Genomic DNA, 14,239 nt, shown 5'->3' on the forward strand with positions numbered 1-14,239 from the left:
TTTTCACTTGTCTGACACACGACTGGCCTATCTGGGTGATGTTTTTTCTCGCCTGAATGATCTGAATCGAGGATTACAGGGAGACTCTCGGAGACTCTCCGCAACTATATTCAATGTGCGGGACAAAATTGAGGCTAGGACTAAGAAGTTGGAGATCTTTTCTGTCTGCATTAACAAGGACAACACACAGGTCTTTCCATCATATGTGTGCAAATGACCTCAAGCTTACGGAAAATGTCAAAAATGTCAAATGTGATATGTGAAATGTGATATGTGAAGCACCTGAGTGAGCTGGGTGCGCAATTACTCAGGTACTGGATTCATTATCCCTTTCATGCCCTGCCTACAGTTCAGTTACCGATATCTGAACAAGAGCCTCATCAAAATTGCAACAAGCAGTTCTGTGAAAATTTAATTTAATCAGAAGCCACTGCCAGATTTCTGGATAGGGCTGCGCTCAGAGTTTCTTGCCTTGGCAAATCGCGCTGGTAAGACACTGATGCCCGTTGCAACCACGTACCAATGTGAGAGTGGATTCTCGGCCCTCACTAGCATGAAAACGAAATACAGGCACAGACTGTGTGTGGAAAACGATTTAAGACTGAAACTCTCTCCAATACAACCCAACATTGCAGAGTTATGTGCATCCTTTCTGTCACGCACTTTCAAGCACACCCTTCTCATTAACCTGTAGTGAGTTATTCACAATTTGTGATGAACAAATAAGGTTTCATATGTAAGATGACTAAATAAAGAGTGAAATTATTGATTATTATTATTTGTGCCCTGGTCCTATAAAAGCTCTTTGTCACTTCCCACGAGCCAGCTTGTGACAAAAACTCATACTCATTCTTATGTTTAATAAATGTATCGTATAGTGTGTGTGTGGCAGGCTTACAATGATGACAAAAAACAACATTTGAGAGTGCGCTGACACTGGTGCTAGAGGGGGTAAGCAGTTGGAGGTTGAATGTGTGAAGGGGTACTGGACTATAAAAGTTTGGGAACCACTGGTCTACCGTATCAAAAGCTTTGGCCAAGTCAATAAAAATACCAGCACAACATTTAGGACCTTTAAGGTTGCAGTGACACATCCATAACCTGAGCGGAAACCAGATTGCATACCCGAGAGAATACTATAGACATCAAGAAAGCCAGTCAGTTGATTATTGACAAGTTTTTCCAACACTTTTGATAAACAGGGCAAAATAGAAATAGGCCTATAACAGTTAGGATCAGCTTGATCTCCCCCTTTAAATAAAGGACGAACCGTAGCTGCCTTCCAAGCAATGGGAACCTCCCCAGAGAGGAGAGACAGGTTAAAAAGATCAGAGATAGGCTTGGCGATAATAGGGGCTCTCACCTTAAAGAAGAAAGGATCTAAACCATCTGACCCAGATGCTTTTTTGGGGTCAAGTTTAAGGAGCTCCTTTGGCACCTCATACTCAGTGACTGACTGCAGGGAGAAACGTTGTAGCGTGGCAGGGGAAAAAAGAGTGAGAAGCATTGGGGATAGTCACAGAATGGGTGGGAGTTGAGGAAATGTTGGACGGGCAAGGAGGCATGGCTGGGTCAAATAGGAATCCTGACTTAATGAAGTGGTGATTAAAGAGCTCATTCATGTGCTTCTTGTCAGTGACAACCACATCATCAACATTAAGGGACATGGGCAGCTGTGAGGGAGAGAGTTTATTCTCCAGGTCTTTAACCGTTTTCTAGAACTTCTTGGGGTTAGACCCACAGAGAGAGAACTGCTCCTTAAGGGAACTACCTTTGGCCTTCCGGATAGCCTGAGTGCACTTATTTCTCATTTTTCTGATTTTTCTATTCTCTATGTTGGTTAGGTCGGGGTGTGACTAGGGTGGGTTATCTAGGTGATTTATACATCTATGTTGGCCTGGTATGGTTCCCAATCAGAGGCAGCTGTTTATCGTTATCTCTGATTTGGGCTCATATTTAGGCAGCCATTTCCCCTTTGTGGGATCTTGACTATGGATAGTTGCCTGTTAGCACTATTGTTAGCTTCACGTTTAGTTTGAGATTTATTGTTTTGTTTTGCTGTGAGTTTCACTTAGTAATAAATAGATGTGGAACCCAGATCACGCTGCGCTTTGGTCCACTCATTATAACGATCGTGACAATTGTACAGCAATTTCATCAGGTAACATGAATATATAGACGGCAAGAGGTGGTTAGGATAGGATGGGAGGGCAAAAGTCTGTGTAACCAATAGAGAGTCAGAGTCCCAAGTGTGGGAACAAACATAGTCTATCCCACGGTTGGGTTAAGAAAGTTTGTAGTCAACAAAGCATGCAGGAGTCATGAGGTAAATAGCAATATAGCAAAATGCACAAGACATTTTTTTATATATAACGACTTGGGGCTAGCCATTGTAAGTTCAGAGTCACTCGCCCCAACAGTGCGTGTGTGCTGGAGGTGAGCGAAAGCTCGGGAGAGACGGGGGAGTGTGGTGGGGGAGACAGGCCAGGGCAGACGGTGAACAGATCGCCAGGTGGAATCCAAGCAGCAGTGCAGCAGGAAACAGGAGTGTCATACCCACTTGGGAGAAGCTTTTATTTTTGGAGGCAGAGTTCTTGTAGAAAATTCCAGTGAATGGTCTTTGAACAGCATGAGGGAGCTTCAGAGGATGCTTCAAAGACTCATGCCACTTGTTGGGCCCAAAGGCCTCGACACCTTTTACTTCACACCTTAGTGCTAATTGAATTTGCATCTGGTCTGTCTTTGTAAGCCTTAACTCAGCATTCAATCCCCATAAAGTAAAATATATCATTGTAATGTACTTTAATTTTTTGAATTTTTTATTTTTCTTCTTGGCTTTCAAAATAGCATCAGACCAAACACTACTTACTCAGTTCCAGGTTGGATGGTGTCCTCAGTTCTCTGCTGTTTGTTTGCTAGAGCACCCTGACATGTCAGGGGAGATTCTGTGATTCAAGGCTCAATGGCTTCTTAAAGTATACATACTTATTCGATAATACAGACAATATTAGAGCATCGGCTCTTCAACATACAGTATGAGATCTGTTGTTGAAGCATCAAACATGGGCTACTTGCAGTATGGATCATTTTACATACCATCATCACTCCCAATTACAAAGCCGAGTCTTAGTTGTATGTGATGTGAACACATGCCATATAATGTGTAGTTTCTATCACAACGGTCTACCATAGAAAAAAAATGCTCTTTTATGCTTGTGTATGGCCATGCAGGATGCACTCATAGCACTCATAACAAACAATTTAACCAACAGTGTGAGTGTTCACTTTCAATTTTCTAAGTTTACAATTACACAAAAAGTAGCTTTGATTTGCATCTATTAAACCATAAAGCAAAGAATAGGTCACTGTTATTAAAAACACCTGCGGCACCTTCAGCAGGGTACAGATACTCAAACACACACACACACATACTGTATACAGTACATTCATGCTACAACTGCTGCTACCAGACTCTGGTTACTGAACAATTGATACACTTTTCCCCCAATCCCCCTTCCCCAAAACACATGTAAATATTGGACGTTATACAACAGGTGGGTCTAATCCTGGATGCTGATTGGTTAAAACCAACCGGTGTCTTCAACATGTTACCACCGGCTAAAGCTATGACATTGAAATGCCTATTGACTCTGTTCCATCTCACTGCGCAATCCACTGTCTCATCAGTCCAGCCTTGCAATTTCTAAACTTGATCTTCACTATAAAAAGCATCTAGACATTATCTCCCGTTTCTTTCAGACTAGCGTTTGGTTTTCAACTGCAGAGATTTGTATAAACCTTGCTGTCTGTCTCTCCGACATTTGCAACATTGTTTCAATATTGAAATGAGATCTCCAGTTGTAGTAATGAACTTGTCGGGACGAGACAGACAGGCAGACAGCTTTTCTTAGCCAGTCGAAATCATGCATCAGCTGGCATCGTTTTTATGGATATATAGAAAGAAATGTCAATAGAAACAGGTCAAATTAAACGCAATGCAGCTAGTTTGCAGTCTTTCCAGCTTCCGTTTGAAGTGATTGTGTTAGCTGTGTTGTTGGCTAGCTCCTCTGAACAACAGTATCCTGACTAGAGAGCACATTTTCTTGACTTCGTCTCCGGCCTAACACCCGTGCCAATATATCCTCCAAACACCTGCTTCTCGGGCATTATCACTTAAATCAATTCTGCCTTCTTGTATACTTATGCTAAAATGTTTATTTTATTCTACTGAGCCATTTACTTTATGATCATATTCTTTTATTTTTTGTATTTCTTAATTTGTTGCATTGTCGTGAAGGAACCTGCAAGTAAGCATTTTGTTGGATGGTGTATACCATGTGTGTGTGCAGTGGTGGTTTTAGCCAATGTCAATCGTGGGGCAAACTCACTACACTACACGACACAACACAAAACTAAACAATACATTAATTGGACTACAACAGTGACAAACGGTGTCCATAAACTGTTAGGGCCTACATAAAGCTTTCCCAACAGCAGTCCCAACACCTTACCACTGCTACCCCTGGCTATCAGCGGAGCCTTTTCTGGCAGCAAAACTGTTCTAAAATGTGCTCCGCACATGTGAGCGGTTTCATGGACAGAGCTGGAACTATCCATTATATATTTTGAAAGAAGGGGGTTTAAATATACAACTATCATGGGTTGCTAATATGATTTGGCTGTTAGACAATGAAAGAAAGTTGAAAGAAAACCAATAGAACAAGAGAAAGCCTATGAGTGAGTCCTTATTTAAAAAATTATTGCCTCCACGTTTCTATGGTGGGATTTTGGCTATAGGCTACTTTCAAGTAAAGTAAGACATGCCTCATAATATGAAGTAAAGCGTCCAGGTTTCAAACTATTAAGGAATAGAAAAAATATATCCATGCTAATGATAGGCCTAACCATCTTCTGGTAGATGGGAAGGCTTTCCCAAATTAAATGTTAACTATAGTAGCTACAAAGTAGCTGTCAGAATGATATCATGATTATTTGCATCAATCTGAAAACCTGTGCATTTTCTTTTTACATGAATCTGTTTCAATGGTAGGCCTACTATTAGCCTACTTGCACAGTACAGCTTTTGTTTGCCCTACTGTGAAAGACCAATACGGGATTCATAATTTTTTATTATTCAGCGTGTAGGCCTATGTCACTGTTTCTCATAGTCAACATACTATAACTAACGCATTAGTAAACCCTCTACAGTCATGCAGTACAGTGTACAGTCAGAAAGCAGTTTAGCAGTTACACCGGTGGGCCCCGCTGGCAATACATTTATAAAATCGAAATCTTACCTTGACTTGGAAGAGTTCCAGTGTTGGATAGCCATAGCCAGTGTCATGACTGTCCTGATCAGTTCAGGTTACAGGAGACCACAACCCTACAGATCTAGGGGTCTGAAGATGTGGGAGTTTTACGACCCCTCACGTCCCTGGTAAATCTTAGGCCACTCAACATTCCTGTGTCCCCTCAATATGGAGAACCAGACTCAGAACATTAAACATGAAATAAAGGGACTTTGGAACAATGGTTTCCGTCAGCCACAATGGTGGTCATGACAATAGATTGAATATGAAAATGTACGTCATTTTTGAAGGTTAATAGATGGCGTTATTACAAAAACATTGTAACGTCAACAGTTTACCTAGTATATGTTTGATGTTTATACATTGTACGTAGTGTGGAAAATGTCCAAATCAAAGAGAATGCTTTGGTAAAGATGAAATGTGAAGTTAAAATTGGATTTGAGTCAAATCTAGACCTTGCCTGTTAACTTGGTACGCCCAGAGAATTGCCCTAAAGGCCGTTATGCCCACTTCTGACCCGAGGGTATAAAACCTGTGAGTGAAGAATTTACAGACTAAGACTGAGACTAAGTGACCCAAGCTACAGCCGAGGTCTAGAAAGTCAACGAACCCAAAATGCAAGTTTGAAGACAAAGAAATATTTTTCTACCCAAGCTACGGATGAGTAGCTGTGTCTAAGCGGGTGAATTCAAGTCGAACCACCTAGCCTCCACTCCCCATCGAATCGTGGTATCTACACTGTTTCATTCCTACGCTGTGAGCTCTGAGCTACAGAGCTGTCTGTCCTCAGAAGAGCCCTTCCAGAGCAAGGGCGAGGGAACAGACTCCTAAGCCAAAAGGACACTGACATCGTGAGGACAACCAAAGAGCTGCGCTGGAGAAGTGCGTCATTGAGCAGCCTGAACGGTCCACGCGGAGAATCCACGGAGACCTTCCCCACGTAATTACATCATTATATTCTGACCCATAAGAGCAGCAGTTTGGGGCAAGGCTAGGGTTAGAATAAGCATAGCTGACAAATTCACCCAAATGAATATTTCTCTCGTGTACTTTCTCTTTTTCTCTCTCTTTTAAATCCCCATTTTGGGTAACACGCACCATAGTGTGTTGGCCCGTTATACTAAGTTCTAATCCATAGCCTAGAATGTGTTTTTGTGTATGTATATCTTTTATCATCATTTTAGCTTTCTAGTAAATAAATACTCAACTAAGATTGGTGTGGTACGAACTCATTGGTGAGACCCGGGTCCGTGCAGATTCCCGGATTATGCGACGTTCAGAACGAGACTGTAGAGGTAACTGATTAATTAGCGGCTGTTGTAAAATCGATATTCTGATATTCTTTGAGTTCATTTGGGAAATAGAAACTCAATAAAACAAATTTTCCCATGGTGCCCCAGGTTAATGAGTTAATAATTGCTTGATTCAGTTAATCACGCAATTAGAAACCTTTAATCATTCGATGAGCAACAGTTGTCATATTAATATATGTCACGACACCAGCTAGGCTAAACTAGGCACCTGCATTCGCTAGCTAAGTGAAAGTTTAAAAAAAACACAACCAAATATAGCTCGGTCTCTCTCTCTCTCAATTCAATTCAATTCAAGGGCTTTATTGGCATGGGAAACGTGTTAACATTGCCAAAGCAAGTGAGGTAGACAACATACAAAGTGAATATATAAAGTGAAAAACAACAAAAATTAACAGTAAACATTACACATACAGAAGTTTCAAAACAGTAAAGACATTACAAATGTCATATTATATATATATATATACAGTGTTTTAACAATGTACAAATGGTTAAAGGACACAAGATAAAATAAATAAGCATAAATATGGGTTGTATTTACAATGGTGTTTGTTCTTCACTGGTTGCCCTTTTCTCGTGGCAACAGGTCACAAATCTTGCTGCTGTGATGGCACACTGTGGAATTTCACCCAGTAGATATGGGAGTTTTTCAAAATTGGATTTGTTTTCGAATTCTTTGTGGATCTGTGTAATCTGAGGGAAATATGTCTCTCTAATATGGTCATACATTGGGCAGGAGGTTAGGAAGTGCAGCTCAGTTTCCACCTCATTTTGTGGGCAGTGAGCACATAGCCTGTCTTCTCTTGAGAGCCATGTCTGCCTACGGCGGCCTTTCTCAATAGCAAGGCTATGCTCACTGAGTCTGTACATAGTCAAGGCTTTCCTTAATTTTGGGTCAGTCACAGTGGTCAGGTATTCTGCCGCTGTGTACTCTCTGTGTAGGGCCAAATAGCATTCTAGTTTGCTCTGTTTTTTTGTTAATTCTTTCCAATGTGTTAAGTAGTTATCTTTTTGTTTTCTCATGATTTGGTTGGGTCTAATTGTGCTGCTGTCCTGGGGCTCTGTAGTGTGTGTTTGTGTTTGTGAACAGAGCCCCAGGACCAGCTTGCTTAGGGGACTCTTCTCCAGGTTCATCTCTCTGTAGGTGTTGGCTTTGTTATGGAAGGTTTGTGAATCTCTTCCTTTTAGGTGGTTGTAGAATTTAACAGCTCTTTTCTGGATTTTGATAATTAGTGGGTATCGGCCTAATTCTGCTCTGCATGCATTATTTGGTGTTCTACGTTGTACACGGAGGATATTTTTGCAGAATTCTGCGTGCAGAGTCTCAATTTGGTGTTTGTCCCATTTTGTGAAGTCTTGGTTGGTGAGCGGACCCCAGACCTCACAACCATAAAGGGCAATGGGCTCTATGACTGATTCAAGTATTTTTAGCCAAATCCTAATTGGTATGTTGAAATTTATGTTTCTTTTGATGGCATAGAATGCCCTTCTTGCCTTGTCTCTCTCTCTCTCTCTTGCTTCATATTCATTTTGAAATAACTTAATTTGTTCAAAACTGTTAAACTATTGTCTCTCTCTCTCTATTTGAGTTAACTACTCAACTACTAGCAGTGCTAGCTCGCTATAGCTTATGCTTTCAATACTAGATTCATTGACTGATCATTTGATTGGGTGGACAACATGTCAGTTCATGCTGCAAGAGCTCTGATATGTTGGAGGAAGTCCTCCGGAAGTTGTCATATTTACTGTGTAAGTCTATGGAAGTGGGTAAGAACCATGAGCCTCCTATGTATTGTAAGGAAGTCAATGGACCCAGAGAAGGACAGAAGCTAGCTGGTGCTTCACTGTGGTGCTACCCTGCAGAGGTCTTCTGAGGCTACTGTAAACCTTCATTGCAAAACCGTGTATTTTAATCAGTTATTTGGTGACGTGAATATATTTAGTATAGTTTTATCTAAAAAGTATAACTTTAAAGTTTCACTATTTTATTTTTTATGAAATTCACTGAGGAGGATGGTCCTCCCCTTCTGCCTCTGAGGAGCCTCTATTGATGTGTATCCTCTACATACAACTAATAAAACCTTGAAATGGAATGACTAGATTGTTGTGTCTTGCAATTCTATGGGCAACACCCTGTAGGGCAGGCCTATGTTCCTGTTTAAAATGCCCCGCAGTGTCTTTGAGGCATCCGAGAGTGCTGTAGAAATGAAAAATTCACTCTCCATCAAATCTCCAAAGAGTTCCCTCTTGGAGCAGAGAATGCCTAATATAAAGAAGCTCTATGCCTTTTTGTACCATGTAAGATGAATTCCTTTCCACTGGAAGGCAACTGTTTATTTTACCTGTATACTTCTTGCATACAGTATCTCAAGGACACATGAAGGACATGCTTTTAGTTTGTCACTTTGGTAAATGCTCCAGTCTAAAGTGCTCCCACAAAGCCTTTTCATGGCTCCAAACAAGGTAAAGAAACACCAACATAAAGTGTCTTAATAGGACGTCGGGCCGCCACGAGCCGTCAGAACAGTTTCAATGAGCTTTGGCATAGATTCTACAAGTGTTTGGAACTCTATTGGAGGGATGCGACTCCATTATTCCGAGAAAGATTCCATCATTTGGTGTTTTGTTGATTGTGGTGGAAAATGCTGTCTCAGGCGCCTCTCCAGAATCTCCCATAAGTGTTCAATTGAGCTGAGGTCTGGTGACTGACACACACACATACACACATATGTAAACCCCCTATGCTCCTTTGAAACCCCTCTTTCAAAGTCACTGAGATCTCTTCTATTAGCCATGGTAGCCAAAATAATGGGAAACTGGGCATTTTTATACATGACCCAAAGCATGATGGGATGTTAATTGCTTAATATACTAAGGAACCACACCTGTGTGGAAGCACCTACTTTCAATATACTTTGTATCCCTCATTTACTCAACGGTTTCCTTTATTTTGGCAGTAACCTATACATGTATAGGTATTGAATCCACTGATAGTATTCTGTCCACCAGGGAAAGCTGTAGGGGACAACGCTGGAGAAGGGAGGCAGGTACGGGGAGTCAACATTTAATTTGGAACGGACATGCAACAGGACAGGAACAGTGTCAGAACTGGGAAACACAAAGACAGACGACAATCCATGCAGAAGCCGGGAACAGAGCGCTGAACCAGACAGATATAGGGAAGGTAATGACAGAGGTGATTGAGTCCAGGTGAGTCCAATCGCTGATGCGCATGACGGGGGAAGGCAGGTGTGCGTAATGATGATGGCAGGAGTGCGCAATGCTGGGGAGCCTGGTGCCCTCGAGCGCCATGGTGGAAGTGCGGGAGCAGGCGTGACAGAAAGCCCTGTATCTGCACCTCAGCACAGAATTAAATAGTTGTTTTGTCTGTTACAGTGCCTTCAGAAAGTATTCATACCCCTTAAATTATTCCACATTTGGTTGTGTTACAGCCTGAATTCAAAATGTATTACTTTTTTTCTTTCTCACCCACACACAATAGACAATAATGATAAAGTGAAAACAGGTTTTGGGAATTCTTTCAAATGTATTCAAAATTAAATTCATAAATGTCTCATTTACATACATTTGAAGTCGGAAGTTTACATGCACTTAGGTTGGAGTCATTAAAACTCGTTTTTCAACCACAAAAATGTCAGCTTTTTTATTTTTACCTATCCATCAATAGGTGCCCTTCTTTGCGAGACATTGGTAAACCTGCCTGGTCTTTGTGGTTAAATCTGTGTTTGAAATTCACTGCTTGACTTTAGGGACCTTACAGATACAGTTGAAGTCGGAAGTTTACATACACTTACGATGGAGTCATTCAAACTCGTTTTTTAACCACTCCACAAATTTCTTGTAAACAAACTATAGTTTTGGCAAGTTGGTTAGGACATCTACTTTATGCATGACACAAGTAATTTTTCCAAACATTGTTTACAGACAGATTATTTCACTTATAATTCACTGTATCACAATTCCAGTGGGTCAGAAGTTTACATACACTAAGTTGACTGTGCCTTTAAACAGCTTGGAAAATTCCAGAAAATTATGTCATGGCTTTAGAAGCTTCTGATAGGCTAATTGACATCAATTCAGTCAATTGGAGGTGTACCTGTGGATGTATTTCAAGGCCTACCTTCAAACTCAGTGCCTCTTTGCTTGACATCATGGGAAAATCAAAAGAAATCAGCCAAGACCTCAGAAAATAATTGTAGACCTCCACAGGTCTGGTTCATCCTTGGGAGCAATTTCCAAATGCCTGAAGGTACCACGTTCATCTGTACAAACAATAGTACGCAAGTATAAACACCATGGGTCCACGCAGCTGTCATACTGCTCAGGAAGGAGACGCGGTCTGTCTCCTAGAGATGAACGTACTTTGGTGCGAAAGGAAGAAGAAAGAAGCCACTGCTCCAAAACCGCCATAAAAAAGCCAGACTACGGTTTGTAACTGCACATGGGGACAAAGATCATACTTTTTGGAGAAATGTCCTCTGGTCTGATGAAACAAAAATAGAACTGTTTGGAGGAGAAAGGGGAGGCTTGCAAGCTGAAGGACACCAATCCCAACTGTGAAGCACAGGGGTGGCAGCATCATGTTATGGGGGTGCTTTGCTGCAGGAGGGACTGGTGCACTTCACAAAATAGATGGCATCATGAGGTAGGAAAATTATGTGGATATATTGAAGCAACATCTCAAGACATCAGTCAGGAAGTTAAAGGTTGGTCGCAAATGTGTCTTCCAAATGGACAATGACCCCAAGCATACTTCCAAAGTTGTGGCAAAATGGCTTAAGGACAGCAAAGTCAAGGTATTGGAGTGGCCATTACAAAGCTCTGACCTCAATCCTATAGAAAATTTGTGGGCAGAACTGAAAAGTGTGTGCGAGCAAGGAGGCCTACAAACCTAATCCTATAGAACATTTGTGGGCAGAACTGAAAAGTGTGTGCGAGCAAAGAGGCCTACAAACCTGACTCAGTTACACCAGCTCTGTCAGGAGGAATGGGCCAAAATTCACTGAACTTATTGTGGGAAGCTTGTGGAAGGCTACCCTAAACGTTTGACCCAAGTTAAACAATTTAAGGGCAATGCTACCAAATACTCATTGAGTGTATGTAAACTTCTGACCCACTGCGAATGTGTATCCTGAAATAAATCCTTCTCTCTGCTATTATTCTGACATTTCACATTCTTAAAATAAAGTGGTGATCCTAACTGACCTTAAACAGGGAGTTTTTACTCTGATCAAACATCAGGAATTGTGAAAAACTGAGTTTAAATGTATTTGACTAAGGTGTATGTAGACTTCTGACTTCAACTGTAAGTATTCACCCTCCTTTGCTGTGACATTTAAAACTTAAGCTCAGGTGCATCCACTTTCCTTTGATCATCCTTGAGATGTCACAATTTAAATGGAGTCCACATGTGGCCAATTCAGTTGTTTGGGGCGGCAGCGTAGCCTAGTGGTTAGAGCGTTGGACTAGTAACCGGAAGGTTGCGAGTTCAAACCCCCGAGCTGACAAGGTACAAATCTGTCGTTCTGCCCCTGAACAGGCAGTTAACCCACTGTTCCCAGGCCGTCATTGAAAATAAGAATGTGTTCTTAACTGACTTGCCTGGTTAAATAAAGGTTAAATAAAATAAAAATATATTTTTTTTAGAAATAAACTCATCTGTCTATATAAGGTCCACAGTTGACAGTGCACGTCAGAGCAGAAACTAAACCATGAAGTCCAAGGAACTGTCCGTAGATCTCCAAGATATAATTGTTATGAGGCGTATATCTGGGGAAGGGTATCAAACTATTTCTAGAGTTTTGAACGATTCCAAGAGCACAGTGGTCTCCATCATTGGAGATTGAAAAATATTGAACTACCCAGACTCTGCCTAGAGCTGGCCGTCTGACCAAACGGCACACCTGGGCAAGATGGACGTTGGTCAAGGAGGTGACCAAGAACCCAATAACCACACAGAACTACAGAGTTCCTTGGCTGAGATGGGAGAACAGTCTCTGCAGCACTTCACCAATCTGGGCTTTATGGGAGAGTGGCCAGATGGAAGCCACTTCTGAGAAAAAGGCTAATTATTTTCTTTACTGAATTAGAGGTTTATTATTATTATTATTGCTGAAGGTACTGCATAGGTGTTAACATAATTTTTTTGCAAGAGAGAGCACCTGTATAGCCTAAGAAAGTAGCAGAAATGTACAGAAAGTAGTTTTGAATGCATTTTATTGAAGGGAAACAATAACAGTCTTGAACTATTTTGCCAACATAGTGATATATTCTTATATACTGTACAATGAGGAACTCAACTACAAAATACTAGTCTTCTCCCATTTTTTTTAACCATTGCCCCAAGGTGTATAAACAACAACAATAAATATGAATAAAATAAGATAATAGATACGAAACAAAAACGTGAAGAACATAAATCAATCAACTCTAATTAGCACATGTAGGACAGTATGTAAGTGTGTGTGCATGGACTTTGCAGATCTATTTCTCATGTGCAGCACATAGTATTTGTTTCACAGTCCTTGCTGGGCATATACTGCCGGAAAGGACAGCGACCTTTTGACAGAAGAGATTACTATCAGTAATTAGTTTCAGTGTCACAGAAAACTATCACATAATTCAATGATATTACAGCAATACATCATAAAATGAACAGTGAATATCACTTCCATTACAGATATGAAAATAAACATGTTCCTCTGAATGGAACCAGTTGCTCATCCGCTGTTACTGCAGGCCCAGGGTTGTAGAGGTATGGCAGATGCTCCACCCACTTCTCCCAGACCTCACTTATAGCCGCCAGTTTGTCTCTCACACATCTTGCAGGTCTTGACTCACGGTTATCAAATCGCAGCATTATTGAGAACGTGTGAACGACTTTCAGTGGCATCGTGGCACGGAAAATCGCTCTCCACTCTCTGTATCCCAGACACTACACGTCAACTCGACTCGGGACCTATACACACCCGCTAAGATTAGCAGCCCTATGTAGGCACGCAGGTCCATCCCATCCATCCTTTTCCAGTTCTCTCCATATTTACAGAAACCCTCCAAATTTGTCATCTCCAGGATGATTTTTTCGATAACTGGTGTGATGAACATGTTGAATGTTGAGGCGATGTCCTGGTCGTGGGCAACTGCATGTCTTGTGGGCCCTGGGGTCATCCTTATGACATTTTGTGCTGCCATCCTGCCCTGGTTGTCATATGGTGACAAGGACCATGTTATTTTGCTGTTCTTTGACAAAAATGTCTCTTTTTCAGCTTTGGGGATTTGTGTTTGAGAATCTCACCTAGGATTTCGTATTCATCTGAAGATGATGCATCGTGCCCTGGGTTGTATTCTTCCTCATCTTCTTCAGATGCCTCCTCCTCTTCTAAATCAATGTTCTCTTGTTGCTCCTGGACATCTGAAAAAATCAGATCTACGACCTGTTGGGCACTGAAACATGCACTCATGGCTTCAGCAAAGAGACAACTGGGGGGACTGTCACCTGCAGCACCTTTATAGCTTCTGACTGCATTCCCCATTAGTAAACAATGCTTTCAAGAAATATTTATTTTGTCTGAAATAGTTTTTAATTTGTCTGAAATA

At 41.2% G+C, this 14,239-nt stretch overlaps 1 protein-coding gene across 1 annotated transcript in view; it reads left to right on the plus strand.

Annotated features, from left to right (window-relative positions):
- Positions 1-10,137, plus strand: part of kiz (kizuna centrosomal protein) — a 50,979-nt gene extending 40,842 nt beyond the window's left edge. The window contains exon 15 of the mRNA XM_020500980.2: positions 9,632-10,137. Coding sequence (XP_020356569.1) covers positions 9,632-9,690 — 59 coding nt within the window. The 3' untranslated portion in view covers positions 9,691-10,137. The remainder of the gene's footprint in view (positions 1-9,631) is intronic.
- The last annotated feature ends 4,102 nt before the right edge of the window (positions 10,138-14,239 follow it).

The sequence above is a fragment of the Oncorhynchus kisutch genome, linkage group LG14 (assembly GCF_002021735.2).
Source record: "Oncorhynchus kisutch isolate 150728-3 linkage group LG14, Okis_V2, whole genome shotgun sequence".
In the NCBI taxonomy this organism is placed as follows: Eukaryota; Metazoa; Chordata; class Actinopteri; order Salmoniformes; family Salmonidae; genus Oncorhynchus; species Oncorhynchus kisutch.